Source organism: Crotalus tigris, unplaced genomic scaffold, assembly GCF_016545835.1.
Source record: "Crotalus tigris isolate CLP2741 ecotype Arizona unplaced genomic scaffold, ASM1654583v1 scf7180000019969.279234, whole genome shotgun sequence".
NCBI classification, from domain to species: Eukaryota; Metazoa; Chordata; class Lepidosauria; order Squamata; family Viperidae; genus Crotalus; species Crotalus tigris.
In genome coordinates, this window is record NW_024097798.1 from 198,191 (window position 1) to 222,168 (window position 23,978).

Here is a 23,978-nt window from a genome sequence, read left to right on the forward strand (position 1 = left end):
GACTCAGATTGTTGGGGCAATATGCTGACTCTGTAAACCGTTTAGAGAGGGCTGTAAAGCACTATAAGTCTAAGTGCTATTGCTATTTATGGATAATTTAGTCCCTGACAAATGTGTGTTAAACTCTTCAGTCTCCGAGTTGGTGCCTTACAGATATGTTACAATTACATCTCCTAAATTTCTCATCAACCTCTAGTCCTAAAGATAAGAAACACCAAGCTAGAAAAAATAACCCAGAGAATAAAAATCCAGGGAAATATTGGGTTTTGAACTTTGGAACGTCTTTTTATTAAACTGGACCATATTGCCTTGAAGGAGCCTCATAAAAAGCATATTTTTCTTAGCTGGTGTTGATGGGAGCTGCATTCAACCCATTTGAGAAAATATTGATTGTTAAAGGCTGTTACGATGTAGTAGAATGTGTTTTATCTGCAGCCACTGTTTTAGCTGTTTCTGTGAGAACAGTTGAAATACTTCCTGAGTTGAGTTACATCTGATAGCAGACAAGAAAATAATAATAATAATAATAATAATAATAATAATAATAATAATAATAATAATAATAATATAGTAAAGTTGGAAGGGACCTTGGAGGTCATCTAGTCCAACCCCCTGCTCAGGCAGGAAACCCTACACCATTTCGGACAAATGGCTGTCCAGTCTCTTCTTAAAAACTTCCAGTGTTGGAGCATTTACTGCTTCTGGAGGCAGGCTGTTCCACTGATTAATTATTCTGTCAGGAAGTTTCTCCGTAGTTCTAGGTTGCTTCTCTCCTTGATTAGTTTCCACCCATTGCTTCTTGTCCTGCCTTCAGGTGTTTTGGATAATAGCTTGATTCCCTCTTCTTTATGGCAGCCCCTGAGATATTGGAATACTGCTATCATGTCCCCCCTTGTCCTTCTCTTCGTTAAACATTCCTCCCTCTACCATTTACTCTTGTGGGAGGGGCTTGCCTGCCACTGTTTCCACATTGAACTAACCAAGGTTAGGCTATACCCACTGAGTTACCATAGGGATAAACAGACTGGAGAAACATTTTTTAAAAAACATGTTTAACTAGGTATATGTAAATGTACAATTACTGATTGGGTCAGGCTTAAACAGGCATGATCTAATCAACTGGATTATCTTTCCCAGAATCTGGCACTGAATATTAAAAAAAAGGAGGAAGAGGAAGAAGTGAAAGTTATGAGCAAATAAAAGGCTAAATAAATTCTGACTGTGGGAATTTAATTATGAGCAAGATTGGGTTTTATAGCATTATGCTGAGCTGATACAAAAAGAATAAACATCTTTTCCCTTTAAAGAAAGCCAAGATGTTTGTATGTGTACCATTTATATGTAAAACAGAACTCTCCCACTAAATGCAGAAGAAATGACTAGCAGAAAGGAGCCCTTTTAATTCTCAAACAATAGTGACAGAACTTGTAGGATTTTTGGAAGAGGCTACGGTTGTGTAGGTTAGAACAGGTGTGGTTTAACTTCCAGTGTCTATATAGACATTGTTCATGTTATTTTAATATCCTAACCCCAACCCTTTGACTATATAGGATTATTCAAATTTATGGTTTAACTCAGTCTCAGTATTCATTGGCTTGGGTGTTAATCCCATTGTCTTCAATCTATACTTAGTGTGAGTAAAATCTGTTTCATGTCAAGCTTAACTCTTAATGACTTCATGGACTGCAAACAATGCAGAAATGCTGTGCCAGTGCTTTCTTCCAGAATTTTTTTTTTCAGTTTCTCAGGCTAGCATATCTTTATTTTTCTATGGAAAGGTTATTCTTCATCTTTGCTTGTAAAACAGGGAGGGAGGGAAGGAGAGAATTATTAAATATTGGGAAGTTGGCCTTATTTTCAATGAAGCGCCACCACTTCTACTTGGCCTTACTTTGGATATGTTCAGCGTATGCTGAGTTTTGTGAATTTCATTTTTCTGGTGCTCTGATCTGTGATTGTTTTTAATGTGAACATTGTTTACCTTTTGTTGTCATCAGTGCCTTGTATTTTAGCATTAGATCATATGCCACCTTGAGAATACATTATGACATTAGAATATAAATATTTTAAAATAAATAAATTCATAAAGATAGCTTAACATTGCAACTTGAAATAAAGATGGGGAGAAATGAGTAAATTTTATATGTAAAGTTATCTGTGTCCAACCCTAATCTAGTACATTTAGATGATACTGAAAAAATACAGTTCTCTTGCAATTTACCATTTTTAAGGTAGTATTGATATACAATACAGTATTCGGAAAAATAATGTACAAAATGCATCATATTAAATAAAATTGTTTCCAAATACTGTCTACATTAGGGAAATAGTGAACTGAAACACACATGTTTGGAGAACTATGCACCCAAATAATGCACATTTTAATGCAAACTTTTAAAAATGCAAATCTGAGAAAAATTTAAATTGGCAGATTTGTCTATTCTCAATGGTAAACGTGTGTGTTGAAAACCCTCAAACAAATGGGAAAAAAAGATAATTGTTTTTAATCTTGAACCTAATATTTTTGTTCACAATCTAATTCCAAGTTAATGCAGCTATAACCAGAAAGACAAATCTGACAGCATGGGAAAATATGGCAAATATTCCAATGCCAACACAAGTCTATTCTTCCCTGTAACAGGATAGCCAAGAAAACTGAGCTGGACTGAAAAAAAAAATACAACAAGAAAGAATATATAATAATACCCACTTAATTCTAATTTGTTAGAATTATACTTAAAATATGAGCTGAACATAGAAAGGAGCTGAAAAATTACTTATGTTGGCCCTTCTAGTTATATTTCTCAGAGAGAGGGAGAGACAGGTAGGTAGAAGTCTGAAAAATTAATGTAAGCCTTAGAACAAAAGTTCAAGTGCTCTCTCTACTTTTTATTAAGCATTTCCATCAAAGTGGCATTTTAATGGGAAAGCACAAATTGAGCAAAACTATGTGTTATCTTGGAATACAACTCTTTTATAGAATTGGCTCTTTCAGTTGAGAGACTTAGACTTAAAATAATATTTAAACAACTCTTGGAATTAAATAATGATAAAATTTGAATGATTTAGGATGAGGCATGAAAAGCCTATTGCCCTGCAGATATTGACAATATGACTTCCCTATTGACCTTATCAACAGGGTAAATAGGAAGAAATACTAGGAGATGTTGTTCAGAGACTATAACAGTCTGGCAGTTGAAATCCCCAGAATGTCAACATGCCAAACTTGAGAAACACTGATCATTCTAGAAGATCACAGATTCCTCAATTCTCATATATGTATAGGCAGAAACTGCACTAAAAATATTTGGGAGTGGGGGGGGGAGACTGGATATCTATCCAAACTCTTTAGAATAAAGATGAGAGGCAATCGAAACAGAAAAGATACAATGACATAATAGTCACACATCTGAAAAATAAAAATAACACTTACAGTAAAGCATACCTCTGACCAAAAAAATGTAGAAAAATTAGGCATTCTAATGTTTTTAATTAGTCTGAAAGGTCATGGGAATACATAATAGAGAGGATTCACTAAGATTATTTAACAGAAAAATAAATAGAATACATCAGCATATAGTTGTTAATGATCATTTGTAAGAGAATGCAGAATAAAAAATAAGAACCATGCAATTCTTGTACAGTAAAACCATTAACATATGTAAGAAAATATCTACTAAATGATACCAAAGAATCAGAATGGAAAACCAGAAGTCTTCCAAGTTCACACCAAAGCATAATCCAACCTTTTTAACTGTTTGAACACAAGAGTCATAGTACGGGGTGTGTTTAATATAAAACAGTGTTCCTTTTAGTTGTTTTAGGCAAAAATAAACTTAGGAGAAGTTGACCCAGGTCAGACAACATTTTAAGAAGGACTTCAATTACATTTTACTCTTCCAGTTGAGCAATGACTATCCCTACACAGAGGCTAGCATTTTTTCAAAAAAAAAAATAGTGTCAGTGGTTTTTTTATCGATTAGATGCTATTATAACAACATTTTTGAGGGAAATTTCAGTGGGAACTAAATTGCCTCTCCTAATGTTCTGTATGTCTGGTATAGATTGAACTCTTGGTCTTCCAAAGCAGTTTGGAATAAAATAAAGGGAAAAATTGCATACTATTTAGCGTCATTTTTGTAATTTAATTTTCAAAAACATGCCTATCAGAATCTGGGATTTATTTATTCCAATATATTTCTCATTACAAAAATAAAAGGTCTGGGGAAAGCTTGGGTAAATAATAATAATAATGAGGAGGAGGAGAAGGTGGAGGTGGTAGTGGTGGTGGGGTTATATAGTCCAACCCCCTGCTCAGGCAGGAAACCCTATACCATTTCAACAAATGGCTGTCCAGTCTCTTTTTAAAAACTTCCAGTGTTAGAGCATTCATAGCTTCTGGAGGCAGGTTGTTCCACTGATTAATTGTTCTAACTGTTAGGAAATTTCTCCTTACTTCTAGGTTGCTTCTCTCTTTGATTACTAAAGTAATAAACCATTAAGCAATTAAGAGAATTAAATATATAAACTTATTGAGTTTTCACAATATACAAATATAGAACAAAATGAGGAGCAGAAAGAATAAGAAATAAGCAAAAGATAAGACAAAAAAAAGCAGAATAGTAACCTATCAAATTATCAAAATACACCCTCTCTTATCCTCAACCATCGAAGTGCTGGCTGGGGTGATCAGGCAAGGATGAGTTAGACATGAGGACCCCAATATGATTCCACTGTGTTATGGAATTCCAAATTGCAGAGAGCAATAGCAATGGCGCTATTAGTTTTGGTATTCTGTAGGAATACCAAAACAGAGACATCACCCTGCTAACAAAAGTGCGTATAGTCCAGGCCATGGTTTTCCCAGTTGCAATGTATGGCTGTGAAAGTTGGAGCATAAGAAAGGCTGAGCACAAAAGAATTGAGGCCTTTGAACTATGGTGCTGGAGAAGACTCCTGTGAATCCCCTGGACTGCAAGGCGATCAAACCGGTCAGTCCTAGAGGAGATCAACCCTGACTGCTCTTTAGAAGGCTAGATCCTGAAGTTGAAACCAAGTACTTTGGCCACCTAATGAGAAGGAAGGACTCACTGGAGAAGAGCCTAATGCTGGGAAAGATTGAGGGCAATAGAAGAATGGGACAACAGAGAATGGGGTGGCTGGATGGAGTCTCTGAAGCAGTAGGCGTGAGCTTAAATGGACTCCAGAAGATGGTAGAGGACAGGAAGGCCTGGAGGAACATTGTCCATGGGGTCGCAATGGGTCGGACTTGACTTTGCAACTAATAACAACAATAATATTCTGCAGGAAAACGAAGATTGATATTCCCAAAAGAATTGCCTAGAGTTGGCAAAAGTTGAAAATCCTCCTTGCCAATAATTTTGATTTGCATACATTTGATCAAAACTTTAAAAAAATATCCAGGAGACAATTGAAGAGATAAATATAGTGAAGAACCAAATGAAGATCACATACTTGAAAAGATTAAAAGCGGGTCAGAGAAAAAATAAAAGGACAATGAGATGAACTGGAAAAAAGAAAATACATACTAAAAGAAATTGGTCAATGGAGAAGATGATTAATTTTTTAAAAATAGGGAACATAGTCAAAAGAGCAAACTAAATATTAGCCATACTCAATCTTTTATCCTCCAGATGTGTTGGACTTCCAAGTCTCATCATTCCTAGCTTGTTTAACCAGAGAAAACTCCTTTATTCTGTCTGTTGAAGGACAGAACCTTGGGAAAACTGCTTTGCTCACACGTCCAGGGTACCAATTTGGGAAAAGCTGGATTAAGGATTCAGATAAGAGCAAGGAAGGACAAGATCTGTCAGGATAAGCGGAAGATCCAAAATGATCATATGCTAGAGACTAGATGGTTGAATGAGTTTGATACATGAATTAGGTACAAGTTTAAATACCTATGAAATATATTAATACAGAAATCAACTAGATCACCATCTGTAGAAGCCAGTTAAAAAGCATAAGGGTGCACATTCTTTAAATGTTAAGCATTAAACAGCACTTAAGCTAATTTCATTGACACATATAAACAAACTAATACTGTGAATCCCCTAATTCAGAGATCTTTAATCTCGGCCCTTTTATGACTCATGGACTTCAACTCCCAGAATTCCTCAGCTAGGCATGCTGGCTGAGGAATTCTGGGAGTTGAAGTCCATGAGTCATAAAAGGGCCATGTTTGAAGACCCCTGCCCTAATTCTTAAAAAGAATTGCCGCACTTGCCCGCGACCATTTTTGTGAGAACCTGGTTAGCATTGCATTGCATTTCAAAGCAGACATTTAATTAGAATTTTCTTTTCTATGTCTGCAACTGGCAATGATTATCTTGCTGAAAAGTGACAGCTGCTTTGCTTGGCACTGCAGTGGCTGATATTATTAAATCAATATTGCAACAGACTGAATGTTATGTACTGTTAGTGTGTCTCCATGATATCACTGACAAAAAAAATACTGCGGGATATTAGAATTTATTCTGTTAGCTAATCATTACAAAACTCTTCAGAAGAATCCAATTCTGAGAAATTGACACCTTGCCTTATTTAATATTTATTATTTTTTCATACAGACTTCATCTTAACATTTAGTACAAAAGAAACTGAGCTCTGGTTTAACTCCCATTCCATGCAGTTTCCTCACATTTTGCTTTTTTTATTTCAGCAAACAAAAATATGAAATTGTCTTCATATTAAATGATAGGCATCAGATTTCTCTGGGATCAATTCAACATCTCTTCATATTTGAATTCCATCTGTTTATCCAAGATTGGATAACAATAGTTTTCAATTAAAATCCAAATAAAGATACAATTGGGTGGAACTTTTAGAGTAGACCAATTTCATGTAACTTTTAAGTATGAAGAGTCTGGATAAATCCATGCTTGAATTTATATATTGTATATATAGGAATGAAGAATTATGTAATTCTTCACTTGTATGTAGCATTTGACTTGGTTTTATTTACATCAAAGATTTCTGCATGGCTTTTCTAAGTTACATGTGAAGAGGCTCTGAACCTGCCCGGTTTGGATAGTTCATTTTTTACATGCATGTAATTAAAATTAATTACTGAACTTTCCAAAGTCAAGAATTTTTACAAGCACAGATTGCTCTTTTCTGCACAATGAAAGAAAATTCAGCAAAAGGCTCATTTAATAGCAGGGGGCAAGGTGAATGAGGTCAGCTACAGTGGCGATAAGTGCACTGTTGGAAGGCCTGGTAGATGAGGTGTTCCAAGGCCATTAAGAGAACAGGCAAGTATCCAGTGAGTTGGAAGGGCTAGAGCAGAGGTGTCAAACTCACAATGTCATGTGATGTTGTCGCAATGTATCGTGACTTTTTTCCATTGTCAGCAATGGGGTGGGCGCGGTTTCGGCATGACACATCCGGCCTGTGGGCTGGCAGTTTGACACCCCTGAGCTAGAGGGAAAAACCTAGTATTTAAACCTTGGAGCACAATTCCTCATAGAGACTTTGATTTCTATGTACTGCAATAATGGAAATCTTATCTATGTCTATGTCTTCATTCTTGTCTGCAATGAAGTTATGTCTCGCCCAGCACTGAAGGCAGGCTAACCACACAATAAAAGCCTGGAAATAACATCATCACTTTGTCATAGACTTTTATCTGAAGATCCATAAAGTTATCAGCAATTAACAACCTATATAGAAATAGAAATGTGTACTCAAGAAACATTAATGGATGGGTTTTACCAGTGTAGATCAGAAAGAATGTGCTATAAGAGAAGACAAAATGGAACCAGTCAGATGCTGAGTAATAAATGGCAACGCATTTAATTGCTTGCAGTTTCTTGGCTCTTTGGTAATAGAGAATTAGTGAGAAAATATATCCAAATCTTTGCAGTGCAAATAAACAAACAAAAACAAATCCACCCCAAACTGAAATTAATAGATCAACATAACCTATTCTAACATGTCATATAAACTAGAGACAGTAATTTGTTTTATTTCAATATTTAGGTAGGAATAAGTCTTTAAAAGAGGGTTCAACCCCCTCACAGGTGAGTTATCCTACCTTCCAGAAAGCCCTTCACAATACAAAGCACATATGCTCAGAGTGTGTAAGGCCATAGAAGGTAGAAGTGGGCGGAACCTGCAGAACAGAACTTTTACAAAAATGCACAGGTATCAGAATATCTTTATCTTATGACTAAAAACAGTAGGAAAAATAAACTAATTTAAATTACAATTTAATTGGCATAAGGCCATAAATCTCACCCTTCAACAGATTTCAAACATTACCTCCAGACCATCCTCCAGTCCTACAGTCTCAATAATTATTGCACAAAGCAAGGACAAAATGAATTGAGAATCATTGAACTGTTTTTACTTATATTTTAAGCATTCACAGGAATTGGTTGTTCCTGTTAAATCCAAAAATGCTGAGAAAGCAATGTTGTGTTTATCAGTATTAAACTCTCCTGTGTGCTAATCATCTTCCCAGATAGGCTCAGATGGCCCATGGAGACATACTGTAATTTAATGAATAATAAGACTGAGCTGATGTGGAAGTTTAGTTATCAATTAAACAATAGAACAACGCTGAACTCATGTAGTGATAACCTGAAGAAAAAATGCAAGTACATTGTTAACTACAGTATTGGAAAATAGATGGAAAGAATTTTTAATTCATAAAGCTAACAATTACTATTTTTGTACTATAGATCATCATGCAGAAAATCTATGTGGTCTCTAAGAGTTTAAAATGACTTGATGGAACATAATCAATCACTGTCACAAGATGTAGCTGACAGGACAAAACAATATCTTTTAAAGCTGGGGTTCTTTCCCCAGGAATTGGGGAAAATATACAATCTTATTTTCACTAACCTCTAAGTGAAATGTAACTTGTTTTTCAATAATGAATGTAAGCAACCACATTATTTATGGCTTCTGGTCTATAGGTTTCACAGACTCTCAAAGGGATCCATGATACAAAAAGGTTGGAAACCCTTGTTCTAAAGTGTTGTTGTTAGAATTGTATTTTGGAGAGTTCTTCGTTTGCAGTGCATGGAAGACAATCACACACCTAAATCAATGGCAAGAGTTTTTCCAGAGCTTAACCAGAATTTTTTTAAAAAAAAACTTGTGACCTTCCAAAATTGTACTTTTTATTGATTCTAGGTAAAATGACTAACAGCCAGGAATAAGAGTAACTGAAATCTAACCACAATGAGAGAGTCATGGCTTCCCCAGTAATATAACTGTATCAGCAGTTCACTCCAATCTAATGGGGGCAGGGGAGTCTGGAAAAATTATGTGATTAGAAGTTTGAGATGGAAGAATGCCAATGTACTTGCTTTAAATGTTCAAAACAGACAGGCTTGCTAAACTGGCAAAAAATCTGAGTTGTGAGCATTTCTAAGAGGGCTGCCCCCTTTGTAAGAGTTTTAATTGACCCTAGTCCTACAAAAGAGGAACCATCATCTCTACCTCTCAAAAGTATTTTTTTTTCTTTTATTGTAACAGTATGTTCCAGCAAGGATTACTAATTTATTCTCTGTGGAGCAATATAGGACTCATTGAGTGCTATGTAACATTATCAGTGTGTGAGAGACTGTACATTATATACATTTTCAGCATGCCTTCACTTCAGATTTGTTTGATTTTATAAGTGCCAAAAGTAAAAACAGATGTTATGCTATTCAATGTTTGGATATCAAAACCTATCCCACTATAACTTATATGTCCCACAAGGCATTTGGATAATCTAGTATGTTTGGGGATGGATGAAGAGGCCAGAAAATGCTTGGCTTTGGGGTTTTCATGCCATTTTTCCTAAATGCTTGACATTAAATATGAATCAGATTTAGACTTCAACAATATAGCCAAGTTTAGGATTCAACTTTGCACAAAAATCCAAGAAGTCAAGGCTGACCTGAAATATCAGTAAACTCTTATAGCAAGTTTATGTAGGAGCATTTCCATAAAAACCCAAAAAGCAAGTTAAGCATGCATAAATACTGCTTAAGTAATTGAGGCTCAATCGTTTTTGATCCATAGGCTTGGTAAGAGCAGTGACTGAAATTTCTTCCAAGGCTGAAATTCTGTTATGGGCACGTTCCATTTCTCATTGCTCAATTCAATGTAAAATTCCAAAATATAGCACAAACAACCATTTGTTGTTAAGGAATTAGGATCAAGTGACGAGGTCATAACCACAAATACTTTACAGTATATGTACTATGCTCTTTCCAATCTACTTCTAGAATAAGAAACATGGATGTATGAATGGTTTTAAGGGTAGAAACAGTAAATTTATGTATGATGCAGCAGTACCTGCACTAAAGAGACCCAATACATATTCAGAAAAAAAACTAATTCCTGTTGCTCAGGGTTGGTATTTGAGAATAAACACAATAAAGTTACAAATGTAAGACAGATTAGTAAGAGCAAAACAACCAGAGTTTAAAAATACAATACCAACAATCAAGGGACAAACCATTGAACACCAAAGAACATCAAGTTCATTTATAATGAAAGTTCCAAATTTGAAGGACATAACAGAGGTGCATAAAGTACAGTAAGTTGTGGAGAAAGGTAACAGGGAAAAGTTCCTTGTCTTCACAAAGTGCATAGTTAAGTATCGGATTTTTCCATAGATGATCCAGGCCAGCTTTATCTTCCTAAAGTGGCCAATAAAATGTTTCTGGAAAGTCCACAAGCAGATTAGAGCAATCTCCTGGCATTCTCTTCTTCAATGATTAGTAGAAAGTGGGATCTTCTCACAATACTAGAGATAATGTACTGATGTCACAACTATAAGCCATTCCAGGAGCAATTGTCATGAACATGTTTAATCCTTCCCCCCCCTTTAAAAGTTCCTAAGATGGTGGCCGCTACCACCTCTTGAAATAGCAAATTCCATAATTGAAATATGTGCTGTATGAAGCAGCACTTCTTAAGAGCATTTGGAATAGAATAGAGCTGGAAGGGACCTTGGAGGTCTTCTAGTCCAGCCCCCTGCTCAAATTCAGGATAGACAAAACTTCCTTTTGTCTATCCTGAGTTTCCCACCATTCCATTTCCTTGGTGGTTTAGGGTCCTAGTATTATGAAAAGTACAGGGCAAAACATCTCCTTACCTAATATCTTTCTTGATATTAATACCATACTATAATTGCTTGTAGCTATGTCATGATTTCTTGCTCAACTCTTTTTTTCTAAACTATAAAACCTTAAAAACCCTACTTTCAGGGTTTTCCAATCTTGGCGTCTTTAAGATGGGTGGACTCCTAACTCCCAGAATTCCCTAGCTACAAGGAGAGCCAGTTCGATCTGATGTTTAAGGCTAAAAAGGCTGTGAGTTCTAGTTCTACTCCCATCTTAGCCATGAGAGCCCAACTCATTTCACAGGGTTGCTGTTGTGGGGAAAATAGGAGGAGCCTTAAAAAGGAATTCTGGGGGTTGAGGACTACTTATCTTAAAGTGGCCAGGTTGAGAAATACTGTTCTATTCCCTTGAACATATTCACTCTCCTTTGTTGTACTTATTGGCCCTCTTGTCATCAATAGCCTTCAAAGCCAGGTGCTCAATAATGTACAAGTGTTCACTGATCTCCAGGATCTAGGAACCTGGTTGGCTGGTTTAGAATAAACTAAAACCTCCAGCTTTGGAAGTTTTAATTTACTTTACATCTATCAGGTAGCCTTTCCCAATGTGCAGATTTTTGGTTTTTTGTTCTTTTTTTGCTTTTGTTTTTATTTCTGGGATCTTTAGATCAAGGATAGGTAATCTCACACCTTTCAGATATTCTGAACTTCACTTCTCAGGCTTCCCAGCATAACTAATCACTAGAGGGTAAGTCAGCTGTAGCCAAACATCTGGAGAGCACTACTGAAATCTACTTTATCCCCTATTTAAAAATATGGAAATGTGTCCTTTTCTAGGGTTACTGGAAAAATTCCCAAATTAAAACTGAAATTAAAAACCCACACAACCTCTTTTCATCTGATGAGTTTTATGCTGATTTTTATGCTTTTATTTTTGTTCATAAGATTATACTCAAGATTATGCTAAATAAGATGGGCAGCTATATAAATTGTTTAAATACAAAAATGTTTTTCTGAACTGCTTTGCTGCCATCCACTGGCCATCCATATTCTTACCTCCAGAGCTGGTAGTGAACCCAGAAATGCCGCCTATGGCTACAAATTCAAATTGTATGGCTTTTGGTCATTTAACCAGACCTTGATCACTTCCCATTTGGATTACTGCCATGCACTCTATAAGGGACTATCCTTGATAACTACCCAGGAACTAGAATTGGTCCAGAAAGTAGACTTAACATTCTCTCTCAACATTTAATAGCCACCAAATTATTATAAAAGCATGAAGCTTCTCCATTCATGATTGGTTCTTTTTTTGGTTGGTTTATTTTATTACACAACAGATGGATGTTAAATCCAATATATAGTATAACACTACCCAAAATCTATTTTGCATAACAGGGCCAACACTGTTTGAAAGATATTAGAAGACATGATTCAAACATACCCAAACACAAGACCTCTCTTATACCATAAAAGCAGTCTGATATTTTAAAGCAGGGGTGTCCAACTTTGGCAACTTTAAGACTTGTGGACTTCAACTCCCATAATTCCTCAGCCAGCCATGCTTTAACTTTAAGCCCACAAGTCTTACAAGTTACCAAGGTTGGACACCCGTTTTAAAGGTTTCTGCCGGAGCCTTAAAAAGTTGCTGCTGCTTTAAGGACTCTATTCATTAACATTAAGAAAACCTTTAAAGCACCAGCTCATTTTTTCAGGCTTGCACAGAAGCTTGAAAAAGGGTGGCTCCTTTAATAAACAGCAGGGAGTTGCTGTACTTGTGCATGGTTCAAAGCATGCTTCTAAATCATTTTCAAAGCTTTCTACAGAGTAAAACCACAAAGTGAAAGTTCTGTTGCATAAGGTTAATTTGTTGATGATGGCATGAGAGATCTTAGTTTTGTTAATAGTTTACCGAAGGCATCTCCTGTTAAAAGACATAAGTTAGCAGGTGAAGGGAAAGACTTCGGCTTAAGACCCAGAATAAACAGAGCCCCCTTGAAACAGAAAGACTTCTAATGTAGGGGGAAATGATGTGCTTGTACGCAATGTGCCTGTGTAACAAATGAATCCTAAAGCTGTTTAAGGACCCATAATTTAAGACCGATGTATTCGTTCCAGTTTATATACCATATTGGACTTTATGCCCTTTGGGATGGAATTAGTGAACATCTTTAGTTTCTTGTGCTGCTAATATCCCCAAGTCTGTTAGAAACGGTGTTAAGAGACACGCGGAGGGTTCAGGTCTACCGATTTCACCCTTCGGCCAACAGCTACCCCTAGTGGCTGCTGCGGGAAGCAAAACTTATCTTGCGCATTTAACTCTCGCCATCGATTTCGCCGCGGTCAACAGGTTTAACCAGCGAGGTAGCTCCGAGACGAGATCACGAACCAAGGCATTATTAACTCCTTTGTCTCCGGATAAGGCCGGCTTTCCTTCCCGACCACGTGGACGACGTACCAGAGCCCGAAGGCGAAAAGGAAAGGCACCCATTTCCCAAGCGAAGAAAGACCGAGCAGGTACTTTTAACTAACTAGCCACCTCTTCTCGCGCCTCTCCGCTGGCAAAGCGGGGGAACGGGCGGGCGGAGGCAACCCTTGACGGGAAGGAAGGTGGGGATCGAGTCGGTTCTTCCGAGACTTCACACAAAGTTTGGCGATGCTGCTCGCTGGAAGAGTTTCGCTTTCCGGGGCGTTTGCGTGCACGGGGGGGGGGGGAGGAGGAGGAACTCTTTGGAAGAATTTCACTTCGGTCTCGCTTTCCATCCACGTGCACGGGGGGGGGGGGGGAGAGACCGGGAAAAGAGAAGAGGCAAGAAAGGGGTGACTACTTGCCCGAGGATGCTTGGGAGGGGGATCCGGTAGTGGTCGGCGCGGGAGCCAGTCCTCGTCCCAAGCGTTTCATTGATTACCCTCGCTCGCTCCCCACGTTTACACCCGAGTGAGCAATGTTGGAGGAGGAGGAGAGAAGGGCGCCTGTTGCGTCTCTTATTCTCGGCACGCCCGACCTGCTCGGGAAAAGACCCGGACATGCCCTAAAGCTGCCTGGCCTGAGAGCGGCCGTTCCCTGCGCCGTGGCACGTCCCCCACACTTCCAAACCGGGTTGGGGCTGGCTCGCTTGCGCGTTCCCTCGGTCCACTCCCCCCCTCCGTCCCCCTGCCTCTCCTTCCCCTTCTCTTGGCCAGTATATTTTTAGGTCATTGGAGTGGAGGGGTAGGTAATCCCCGGGCTCAGGTTCCAAAGGAGGCGGGTTCCGGCCGGAGGTGGAGTCACTTTTTCATTTAAATCCCCGACTATAAAATGGGTTTAAGGAGAAGCGGGATCTCATCAGTTGAGGCGCCCAGAGGAGCGGTGGGAGTGAGCGGCGTCGGGGGAGGCGAGCGGGAGGCTCGGGACCACAGCGTGGGCGCTCGGCGGAGCTGCTACTCCTGCCGCGGCGATGCTACACTCCGTGGGCGCCCAGACCTTGCAAGCGCTCAGCCAGGTGGCCGCCTGCGTGCTCCTCCTGCCCCGCTTCCTCCTGACCGCTGTGATGCTCTGGCTCCTGGATTTTCTCTGCATCCGGAAGAAACTCATGCTGACCGCGGCGGCGACCCTCGGTGAGGAGCAAGAGTTGGCGGCAGAAGACGGCGACTCGAGCGAGGGGACCTGCCCGCCGGACGACCCTCCGCTCTGCGTCTCCGACTCGAACCGCATGTTCACGTTGGAGTCGCTCAAAGCGGTGTGGCACGGGCAGAAACTGGACTTTTTCAAGGCGGCGCACGTCGGCGCGACGGCGCCCAACCCGGAGGTCGTCCAGCTGGACGGGCGCACGCGGCAGCGCATCCTGGACTACGCCCGGGGCAAGAGACCGCTGATCCTCAACTTCGGCAGCTGCACCTGACCCCCCTTCATGGCGCGCCTGCGCGCCTTCGAGCGCCTGGCCACGCGCTTCGTGGACATCGCCGACTTCTTGCTGGTGTACATCGAGGAGGCGCACCCTTCCGACGGCTGGGTCAGCTCGGACGCCGCCTACGACATCCCCAAGCACCAGTGCTTGCAGGACCGGCTGCACGCGGCTCAGCTGATGAAGGAAGGCGCGCCGGGCTGCCCGCTGGCCGTGGACACCATGGACAACGGCTCGAGCGCCGCCTACGGGGCGTACTTCGAGCGCCTGTACATTATCCAGGAGCGGAAGGTGATGTACCAGGGCGGCCGGGGCCCCGAAGGCTACAAGATCTCCGAACTCAGGCGCTGGCTCGACCACTACAAGAACAGCCTCCGAGCCGGGCCCAGCACCGTGGTAGTCCAGGTGTAAGGAAGAATCCCCGGCGGAGGGAGGGAACGGGAAGGAAGAGGGAGCTCGAACTCCTTCGCTTTCCTTTCCCGCCCCTTTCCGTAACTCCCGAGAGGCTCTGTGTGAGTTTTCATGCGAGACATTATTCAAATCATGTTGATTTGCCGAGCATTTGTTATTGACATCCATTTCCACGTGCAGTTTTGTTTCCCTTCTTTTCCTTATTGCGGGCGTGAGAACGAACAGATCTCTCTTGCGTGGGGAGGGGGGGGGAACGCGTTTGCTGTTTTTTTTTTGTTTTGTTTTTTTTGAGAGCCTGTTTCTGAGCGTGTGCGTGCACGTGCGGGCTTCGGGTGTACGTGTGCGCGGGTGTTTCCGATGGGAACGGTCTTCTGTCGTGCACGTGGGTCTGGTGGAGAGAAGTTTCGCGTGCCCAAGCGGTGTGTGTTCTCTCTATTTTTCCCTCTGCTGTCCTAGCAAAAACCTTGGCTGGAAGTTCTGGCGTTTCTTTATGATGACCGGTTTCGAAATGGTTTTGGAACGCCAGGAAACCGAGTCTGAAATTGGGAGATGGCAGAATTGCCAGTTTTCGTTTTTGAGGAAAAGCAAAACAAAAACAAAAAAAACACAAAAACACCCCACAAGTCTATTTATGTGATCTCTGAGCTGGTGGTATGTTGAGCTTCTTTTCTCTTTTTTGTAAAATACCTGTTTTTTATGAGCTTTTTATAACATTATTAATAAAGATGATTGAATAACGTATGCCTCACTTGGATCTTTCTAACTGAAAAGGGGAGGAGATAAGGCTCCAGAGATGCCGCAGCTTACTTGGTTTATTGAGGATCCCAACCTGTTGGGAGAAATGGCAGGGGAGGACCCACCTTGAGAAAATAAGGTTTAAACTATTGTATATTTCTTGTGGACTGCTGGCCACTTGTAAAAGAACTCTGAGGAACATTTTCCAGGGTGGATCGGACCTTTGATTTGGGGAAGTTGCTCCCAAATGAGTGATCAGAAGCCACTTATAAGCAAAGGAGAAGATGCCTAGATGGATGTAAAGGGGACAGTGTTCTATCATTGCCTTTTGTTGGGGACGCAACTGGGGGATCTGTTTGCCTTCTGATAAGATGGAAGGTTTGTCCTATCAGCACTTCTGAAGATTTAACTGCCAGCCCCCGATTGGGAAATATGCAGGTTTATCCACCTCAGAAAACAAAATACTTGGCATCACCTCTGAATGTGGGAGAGACAACTGTATTTTGTGACATGAGCTTTTAAGGGTTTGCCCATTGTACTAAACCATTGTTTGTTTTAACCATAGTTTCTTAAGCAGAAGTTGCTGGGTTTACGCGCAGCACCCTGCGTCATAAACAATGAGTCACAAATCACTTAAACCAAATAATGGTTTATATTATGAGACTCTACTGTTATATGAAGTCTGCAGGGACTTAAAAATGAAATAGGGTCCCCAAAACTTTCTCCCTCCCCATTCAAGGAAAATTTATGCAACTAGAATTCTGCAATCGCTGTGCATTTGAAGCCCACTTATCATGCAACACACAGGTTGGGATTGCAAGTCTAAAAATTGCCTCTCTTCTGTAAAAGTTGTTTATTCTTAAGGCATTTGAAACAAAGGTTTGCTGCTGTTGTCCTATACTGAATATATAGACATGTAAAGAAAGAGCCACAAATATCCCGATACACACCAGCGTTGGGTGCATTTGTTAAGGGAAAGGATTGTGACCTGTAAATCATTTTAACTTGCTGGGTGGGCTGAGCAAAAGGAATAGTTGGATTCCCAGACAATGCCTCTAAATATCTGTGGGCTATTTTCACACACCCCTCTCCTCTCCCAGAAAAGAACTACAAACATCCGGTAATCCTTGAGGCTTTGGTTACATCACACCTTATCAGCATATTGTCCTTTGTGGTTAAAGATGAACAGTTACCTGCTCCACAGATTTCTGGTACTAACCATGAGTAATCTTTGAAGAAAAAAAAAAATGAGTAAAAGTGTTGTGAAAAGGCGGTTGGCTTAACTGACTTGTGGAAGAGAATTGATGCCAAGCGATAGGAAAGGATATTTCCAATCTCATTTAGGAGCGGTTGCACTGCTTATACGATTTTTCTGTTACAACCCTTTGCCTGCACAGCTATGGTTTGGATAGGTCTCCTCCAATCATATGTCCCATAACTTCAAATGTTGGCATGCATTTTCAAGTAACAATAATATGTTGTATTGCAGCAGGGAATTGCACAGTATGTTTCTTAGCTCACATTGCACATACAGGGATGGTCAGCAGTTACTAAAGTATTTTAGAAAGCGGGAAACAATTTTTAAAAAATCTGATGTTCTTACCTGTTGCCCCCACAAAGGATTGCACAAAATCTTTAAAAATACCTAGTAGCTTTTTTAGGTTTCTTATGTCAGTTCTGATCATTATTAGTTTTATTAATGTCAGAAATTTGCCTGCTTTACCATAATTTTCCATATCCCATTTAAAAAACTGCTTTAGTCCAAGCAACATGACCTTAATAAATCTGGACAGTCAACTGCTTACAGCTGAGCTAAGAGCTATTATCAGTACTTGTTTCACTATTATCTTCAGAGTACTTTGTTTACTTGAATTGAGCAAAGAGGTATTACTCAAACCCAAGTGCTAATTTATGTATTATTTGTAATTATTGTATAGTTAGACCTTATATAATAAAGAATACCAGTCAAATACAGTCAGACCACCAACAGAACTGCAGTGTTTGAACATGTAAACTATAATCCAAAACTCACATTTCTAAACATAGTGGTAGGTTATGTGGCTTTTGAGTCACCCTGAATTCTCATACGATTGCTGGCTAACCATTTCAAAAATCGGGTTGTAGCCTGAAAAAGGTTGAGGTGAAATCTTCCTGGAATCAAGCTCAGCTCCTGGGAATTACATGGGCACTTCCCTTTCATTTTCTTGGCAACAATTCACAAGTGGTTTACTCAGCAGTGTCCATGGGAGCAAGGGATGAAAAAGGGAAAAATGTAGCATTGCAAGTACAAAAGATTTGGGGCTAGGACTGTGATGCCACTTCCAACATTTTGCCTCTTTGTAACATGCTGGTTACCTGTAGAAAGTGCTTTCTTGGGAGATTGTTCACTTAGTGTAGCCCATGCTTTGAATAAATTACCCAAAATTGGAGAAGAGTTGGGTTTTCTTGGGATAACAGCACGTGAATTCATTATCCAATCACAACGGGAAAAATTTAAAGACTTTCTGATAAGCAGCTTTGGGTAATAAAAAAGAAGCATTGGGCTAGCCTTTTACTACATATAGTTAGTCCTTGACTTATGACCAAAATGGGGCCTGCCCATCCCCATTATAGTTGTGATGATCATAAAACATGACCAACCCACTTTTGCAATCCTTCATTGCAGCAATCATTAAGCAAACCAATGATTTGCTATGGGCTGGTTTTGCCAAAAAACAGAGGTAAATGTCAGTTTTCAGCAAAAGCGTTGTAAGATGTGACTGCAGGACACTGCAAACAGCTGTAAATGAGGGCTAGTTGCCAAGCACCTGTTGCAGTCATGTGACCTGGCCTTCAGAACTGGGTCATAAGTACTTCCAGGGAGGTCTATTATAACTTTGGACAGTTGCTAAGCAACCACTCATAAGTGAAGGACTACCTGTACTGATTTCTGTTGGTCTCCCATGCAGGTACAAAGCAGATCAGACCCGGCTTAGTGTTAAGTAAAATTGGTGAGGTAAGCCACATTATGTCAGGCTCCCGTACCAGGATTTGGCAGTGAATCACTGATCTCATGACTTCATAGGGCTTCACATGACTCGTAGGTGAGGACTTGGCACAAATCTCATAGGCATGGCTCAGCTACAGAAGACTCTTTACTGCAGACATGAATGAAGCCAAAATGAAACCATTGCTTGTGCTTTCCCTGAAGAGCTATGGGTAGTAGTCCTCTTCTTGCACTTTACAGTGCCTTAAGCCCATCATTTTTTCCTCTGTCCTTTCCATAAATTAATAGATTCTGCTTGGCTTTTGATAGGGATTGTCAATATTTGCACAGTATTTGACCTGAAGAATACTAACTTGCTTAATTCACATATTTAGTGGCTACCTGGACACATCCATCTTGTTTTCTTTGCAACAGTTTGGAAGTAGTTAGCCATTACTGTCTTCTACATACACTTTAAAAATAACCTTTTCCAGTTTAACTGAAAATGGTTAGTGTCACTTTAAAATACCGCCCTTGTAAACCCCATAGCTATACTTGTTCCGCCCCTTCCCAGGGCATCAGAAAACAGCACAGACTGGTTTGGGTTCTTCCAGCTTCAAGTCCTGGCTCATAAACCCTGCATGGTGGCCACCAAGTGTGACAACCCAGTGCAATCTTTCTTAACCATTGTATAGTTTATTAAGAAGCACAACTTCTATCAAAAATGTACATTTAAATAGTAACCCTAGGCAATTTCCCCATAAAATTAAAACAGGGATACATAATGTAGAATGTGTAATTTGGCATTTAGATTTTAATGAGAAAGTCAGTGGCAGTTACAAAATAATTTAATTATTAAATATATGCATAGTTCTTGTTGTGTCCTGAGCCTGCAGAAGCAGGCTCGGGACGTTGCAATGGTCCCGGGCTGTTGCAAGCTGCCCGGGACCAGACTGAGTGGTGCCAACCTGCGCGCATGCACAAGGCGCGGAAGCGCGCCAGTTTTTTACCTTTTTACCCGGGGATTCTATTAAAGGAGGCAGAGAGGCCTGCGAGCCTCTGAGTTGTGTCGGAGAGAGCTGAAAAGAATAAAAGCTGTTAGAACCATCAGAATATGTGCTCTTCTTTCGCCATTGACTCGAGGACTCAACAGTTCTGACTTCAGTCCTTGAATCACAGCAGCCCAAAATCATGATTTTATCTTTTCCATGATATATTCAAGGGCCTTATATGGTCCACAGTTTATGTCTATGGCTTTAAACCTGACTAAGGTACACATTCTGGATTCTAGCTTTATTCCAGCCTATGAAGTTTGGATCCAGGATCTGTTCATTAATTTGTTATAACTCTACTCAACTGATATCATGCCCACCTTTCCTTCTGATGCGTTCACTCTTAAGCTGAAAGAAGAGTATGGCACTCGGTTAGTTAATAGCAGGTCTGAATAAGTTGAAATGAAATCTGCACTTGAAAACAGCATACAAGCAAATCATCTGTTGATTTCATCACTGAGGTCCAAAGACATGGATACTACTAAATCACGGGTGTCAAACTCAATCATATCACGTGATGTATCCCAATGCTTTTTGCCTTTGCGGAGCAGAGGTGGGTGTTGCCTGAACATGACGCATCCGTCCCACAGACCACCCATTTGACACCCCTGCAGTAAATGTATTATCTGTGACCTAAACTAGTACCACTTTTTTTAAATTTTGTTTGGGATTGTTTTTGTTTTGTTTTTTGACCAAAATAGACCTTGAATTTTCTTGGGCATGCTTTAATTTTCTTTATTATAATCACATATCTAAATTTTTTTTCAAAGGGCCCAAAGTAACAAAGGCAATGGCGGGATTCAGATATGTGAACAATTGGTTTTCTGTGTGGATGCTGCTTCCAGAAGTCCACTCTGGGCCTGGGCAACAAAAAATTAGCTACCGGTTCTGCCGAAGTGGTGGGAAACGGCTGAATCCCACCACTGAACAAAGGTCTCCTTCCCTATGAAGAAGCTTCCCAAAGATTTTGTTAGAAAAGTTAGACCTACATCCACATATCGTATGTTATTTCCAAATGTTCCATTTCCAGCATGTTTCCGAAAATAATTTAAGAAATTTAATATATTTTTTTCTCAATTTATTAAGGAACACACATGGTGGACAGTCTTTAATCCCCAGTTGTTTTGTTTTCGTTTAATTAAGAATGTGACTAGCCGAGGCACATATTGCCTCCTAAATAAGATCTGAAGGAGGACATGTATTGATTCTGGTATCTTCCAAATATATTGAGTCTGTTAATTTCAGCCAGGTTGGTGCTGAGAATTCTGGAGGATGAAGATCAACAGATCTGGTAAATTCAAAGGGCAATAAATCCAAGAAGGCTGCTGTAGCTATAAACCACAACCCACTCAATTGCATTCCTTCTGCTCTTGTGGAGGAGAAATTTGACTTTAAATCAGGCGTGTCCAACCTTTTGGCTTGCCTAGGCTGCATTGAGTGAAGAGGAATTGTCTTGGGCTGCATATAAAATATATAATATAGTTAATGTGTGCTATATATAAACATTATGATCTTGTGGGGCCACATTACTAGCTGCCCAGGGCCACATGCAGGCCACGGGTTGGACCCACTTGCTTTAAATCCAGGGAACTCTCTCCTGGTTGTTAATACCACACCAACCATAATAGCTTGCTGGGGAATCTGAATAACAAAATTGTGCTGCAGAACCTCAGGAGCTGTCTTGTAAAGTAGCTGCTTCCTGCAATTTCTAGTTACATTTCCAATCCTGAACTAGAAGAAAGAACAGATGTCCAGGAAGAATTTCCGAGAAAGTATAGACCTATTTCGAGTATAGATATAATTGTACTCATATATTTAGCAAATATATGAATACTTGATATTAAATAAATAGATAATTTGTCTTATGATCCCTGTTTCTAATCCAGCCTGCATCTATTATTTTAAAACATTCATGAAATATTAATTGCATGAAAGATACTACATCTGTTTTAGCCCTCAAAGTAATATTATTTATTTGGATTTATTAGAGCTATTCAGTTCCATCATGTTGAAGGATTGATGAAATAAACATTTCATCCAAAAGGCTTACAACACAATCGTGTTTTATTGCAATGACTTTTTATTTTAGCAATGCTAAATAAAATAGTATTTGACAACCTGGTGTTTGCAAATGTTTGGTTTACTACTGATAAGGATCCCAATCATCAAGACAATGTAGAAATGATGGCTGTATGAGCAATATCAGCAGTCTTCCATTGTTTGGCATTGGAACATTTTAGTTTAGGGCTCACTTAAGCCTAGCAAAGATGGTAAGTCTGGACTTCTTCATTTTGAGCATAGAATGTATTCTATATAGAGTATAGAAGGCTGGGTGTTAACCTTCCCAAATGTGATTATTCTATCTTGATCAGGTCATGTTGCTTTTTAGTTTGGAAATATATTTAGAAAGTGCAAAGCGTCAGTTTGTCATCAGTTGTGATGTGGTGTGGTGTGGTATCTCTGGCACTTTTGCTGAATCATGATTAATATTAATTCATGTGTAGAGTGTCTTGCCTGTGCAATAATTTCTAATAATGCACTGGGCTGTAGCTATTCACCATGGCATTCAGCCATAATACTCTACAACAATTGAGAAATTCAAACAGAGTCATAGTGATTACTTTTGCAATTTGATATTATACTAACTGGTTTCGCATATCGCACAAAGTCGTGGTTTGCTTAGTGTATAAACTTTGACTGACTTCATGCTACATACTAAATGAAGAACAGACCACATGACTTACTGTGATTTATGAACCCAGTTACCAGGAAGCATCTAACCCTTTTGATTTTAGTACAGCAAACCTCTGCTAGAAAAAGACATTAGAAGTTCTGCCTCCTTTACATAAGCCTTTCAAAATGCCTTCACTTCATTTTTAGGATCTGCTAGAGAAGCAAGCCTAAGCAAAAAGCACCAGCTTAGCACTTGTATATATGGATAAAAGCCAGTGGTTTCAACACAGCAAACTTGTCCCTCATTGGTGCATTTCTGTCTTTTATTGACAGCACACACGTCCAATGAGCACAATAACACATCAGCATTAAACCTTGTTTTCCTGAAACAAAAAAAATAACAGTTTCTTGTTCATGATCTAAGCAAAACACTTCTCAAGTGAATTTTGTCCCATTTTTTGACCTTTTTTGCCATAGTAGTTAATTTAGTAACATTGGTTGTTAAGTGAATACGATTGTTCCATTGACTTTGCTTGTCAGAAGGTGGCAAGAGGTGATCACATGACCCCGAGACGCTGCAATCATCATAAATATTAGTCACTTGCCAAGCATCTGAATTTTGATCATATGATCGTGGGGATGCTGCAGTGGTCATAACTGAAAATCATGTCACTTTTTCAGTGCCATTATAACTTTGAATTGTCACTAAATAAACTGTTGTAAGTTGCAGACTACCTGTTTTGAGATGAAGAATGGAACTAAAGTACTTAAACATAAGGTGTATATAGCATATTTCTAAGCATTGGATGCTTTTAATGGATACCCATCCATTATGGGTGGCTGGATGGATTTCAATCAGCCAAATGTGGCAGATGCTGTCCTCCCCCAATTTATCTTAATCATAACCCTGAATAGAAACCCTTAAGATTGATTGAGAGACTAGATTTATACATTGTATTAAGACTAAGTCCAATTAATAGATTATCCCAAGGGAATTCCGCTACATGGTTTACACAATATTGCAAACCATTATATGTTTACTTGATTTTTGTATGTTACCAGAGCCATTGTGCATATATCTGTGGTATACGCTTGAGTATGACATGTGAATTTATTTATTCCTCATATTTATATAGCCAACCAATTGTAGTGTGATCAGTTCACAG

The 23,978-nt window shown here is 39.5% G+C and overlaps 1 protein-coding gene and 1 long non-coding RNA gene across 5 annotated transcripts in view; both read left to right on the top strand.

The window, feature by feature from the left end:
- The window catches only part of LOC120318012, a 121,673-nt gene that overhangs the window by 86,551 nt on the left and 11,144 nt on the right, over positions 1 to 23,978 (top strand). The window contains exon 1 of one of the 4 annotated variants that reach the window (XR_005559388.1): positions 6,230 to 13,609. The exons of the other annotated variants lie outside the window; for them this stretch is intronic. This is a non-coding gene — a long non-coding RNA (uncharacterized LOC120318012). Of the gene's footprint in view, positions 1 to 6,229; positions 13,610 to 23,978 lie in introns of those variants that run through there. 4 annotated transcript variants of the gene reach the window in all.
- Positions 13,821 to 16,124, top strand: DIO3 (iodothyronine deiodinase 3). Its single transcript, XM_039365167.1, has one exon. The coding sequence runs from the start codon at positions 14,530 to 14,532 to the stop codon at positions 15,385 to 15,387; it is 858 nt and encodes a 285-aa protein (XP_039221101.1). The 5' UTR covers positions 13,821 to 14,529; the 3' UTR covers positions 15,388 to 16,124.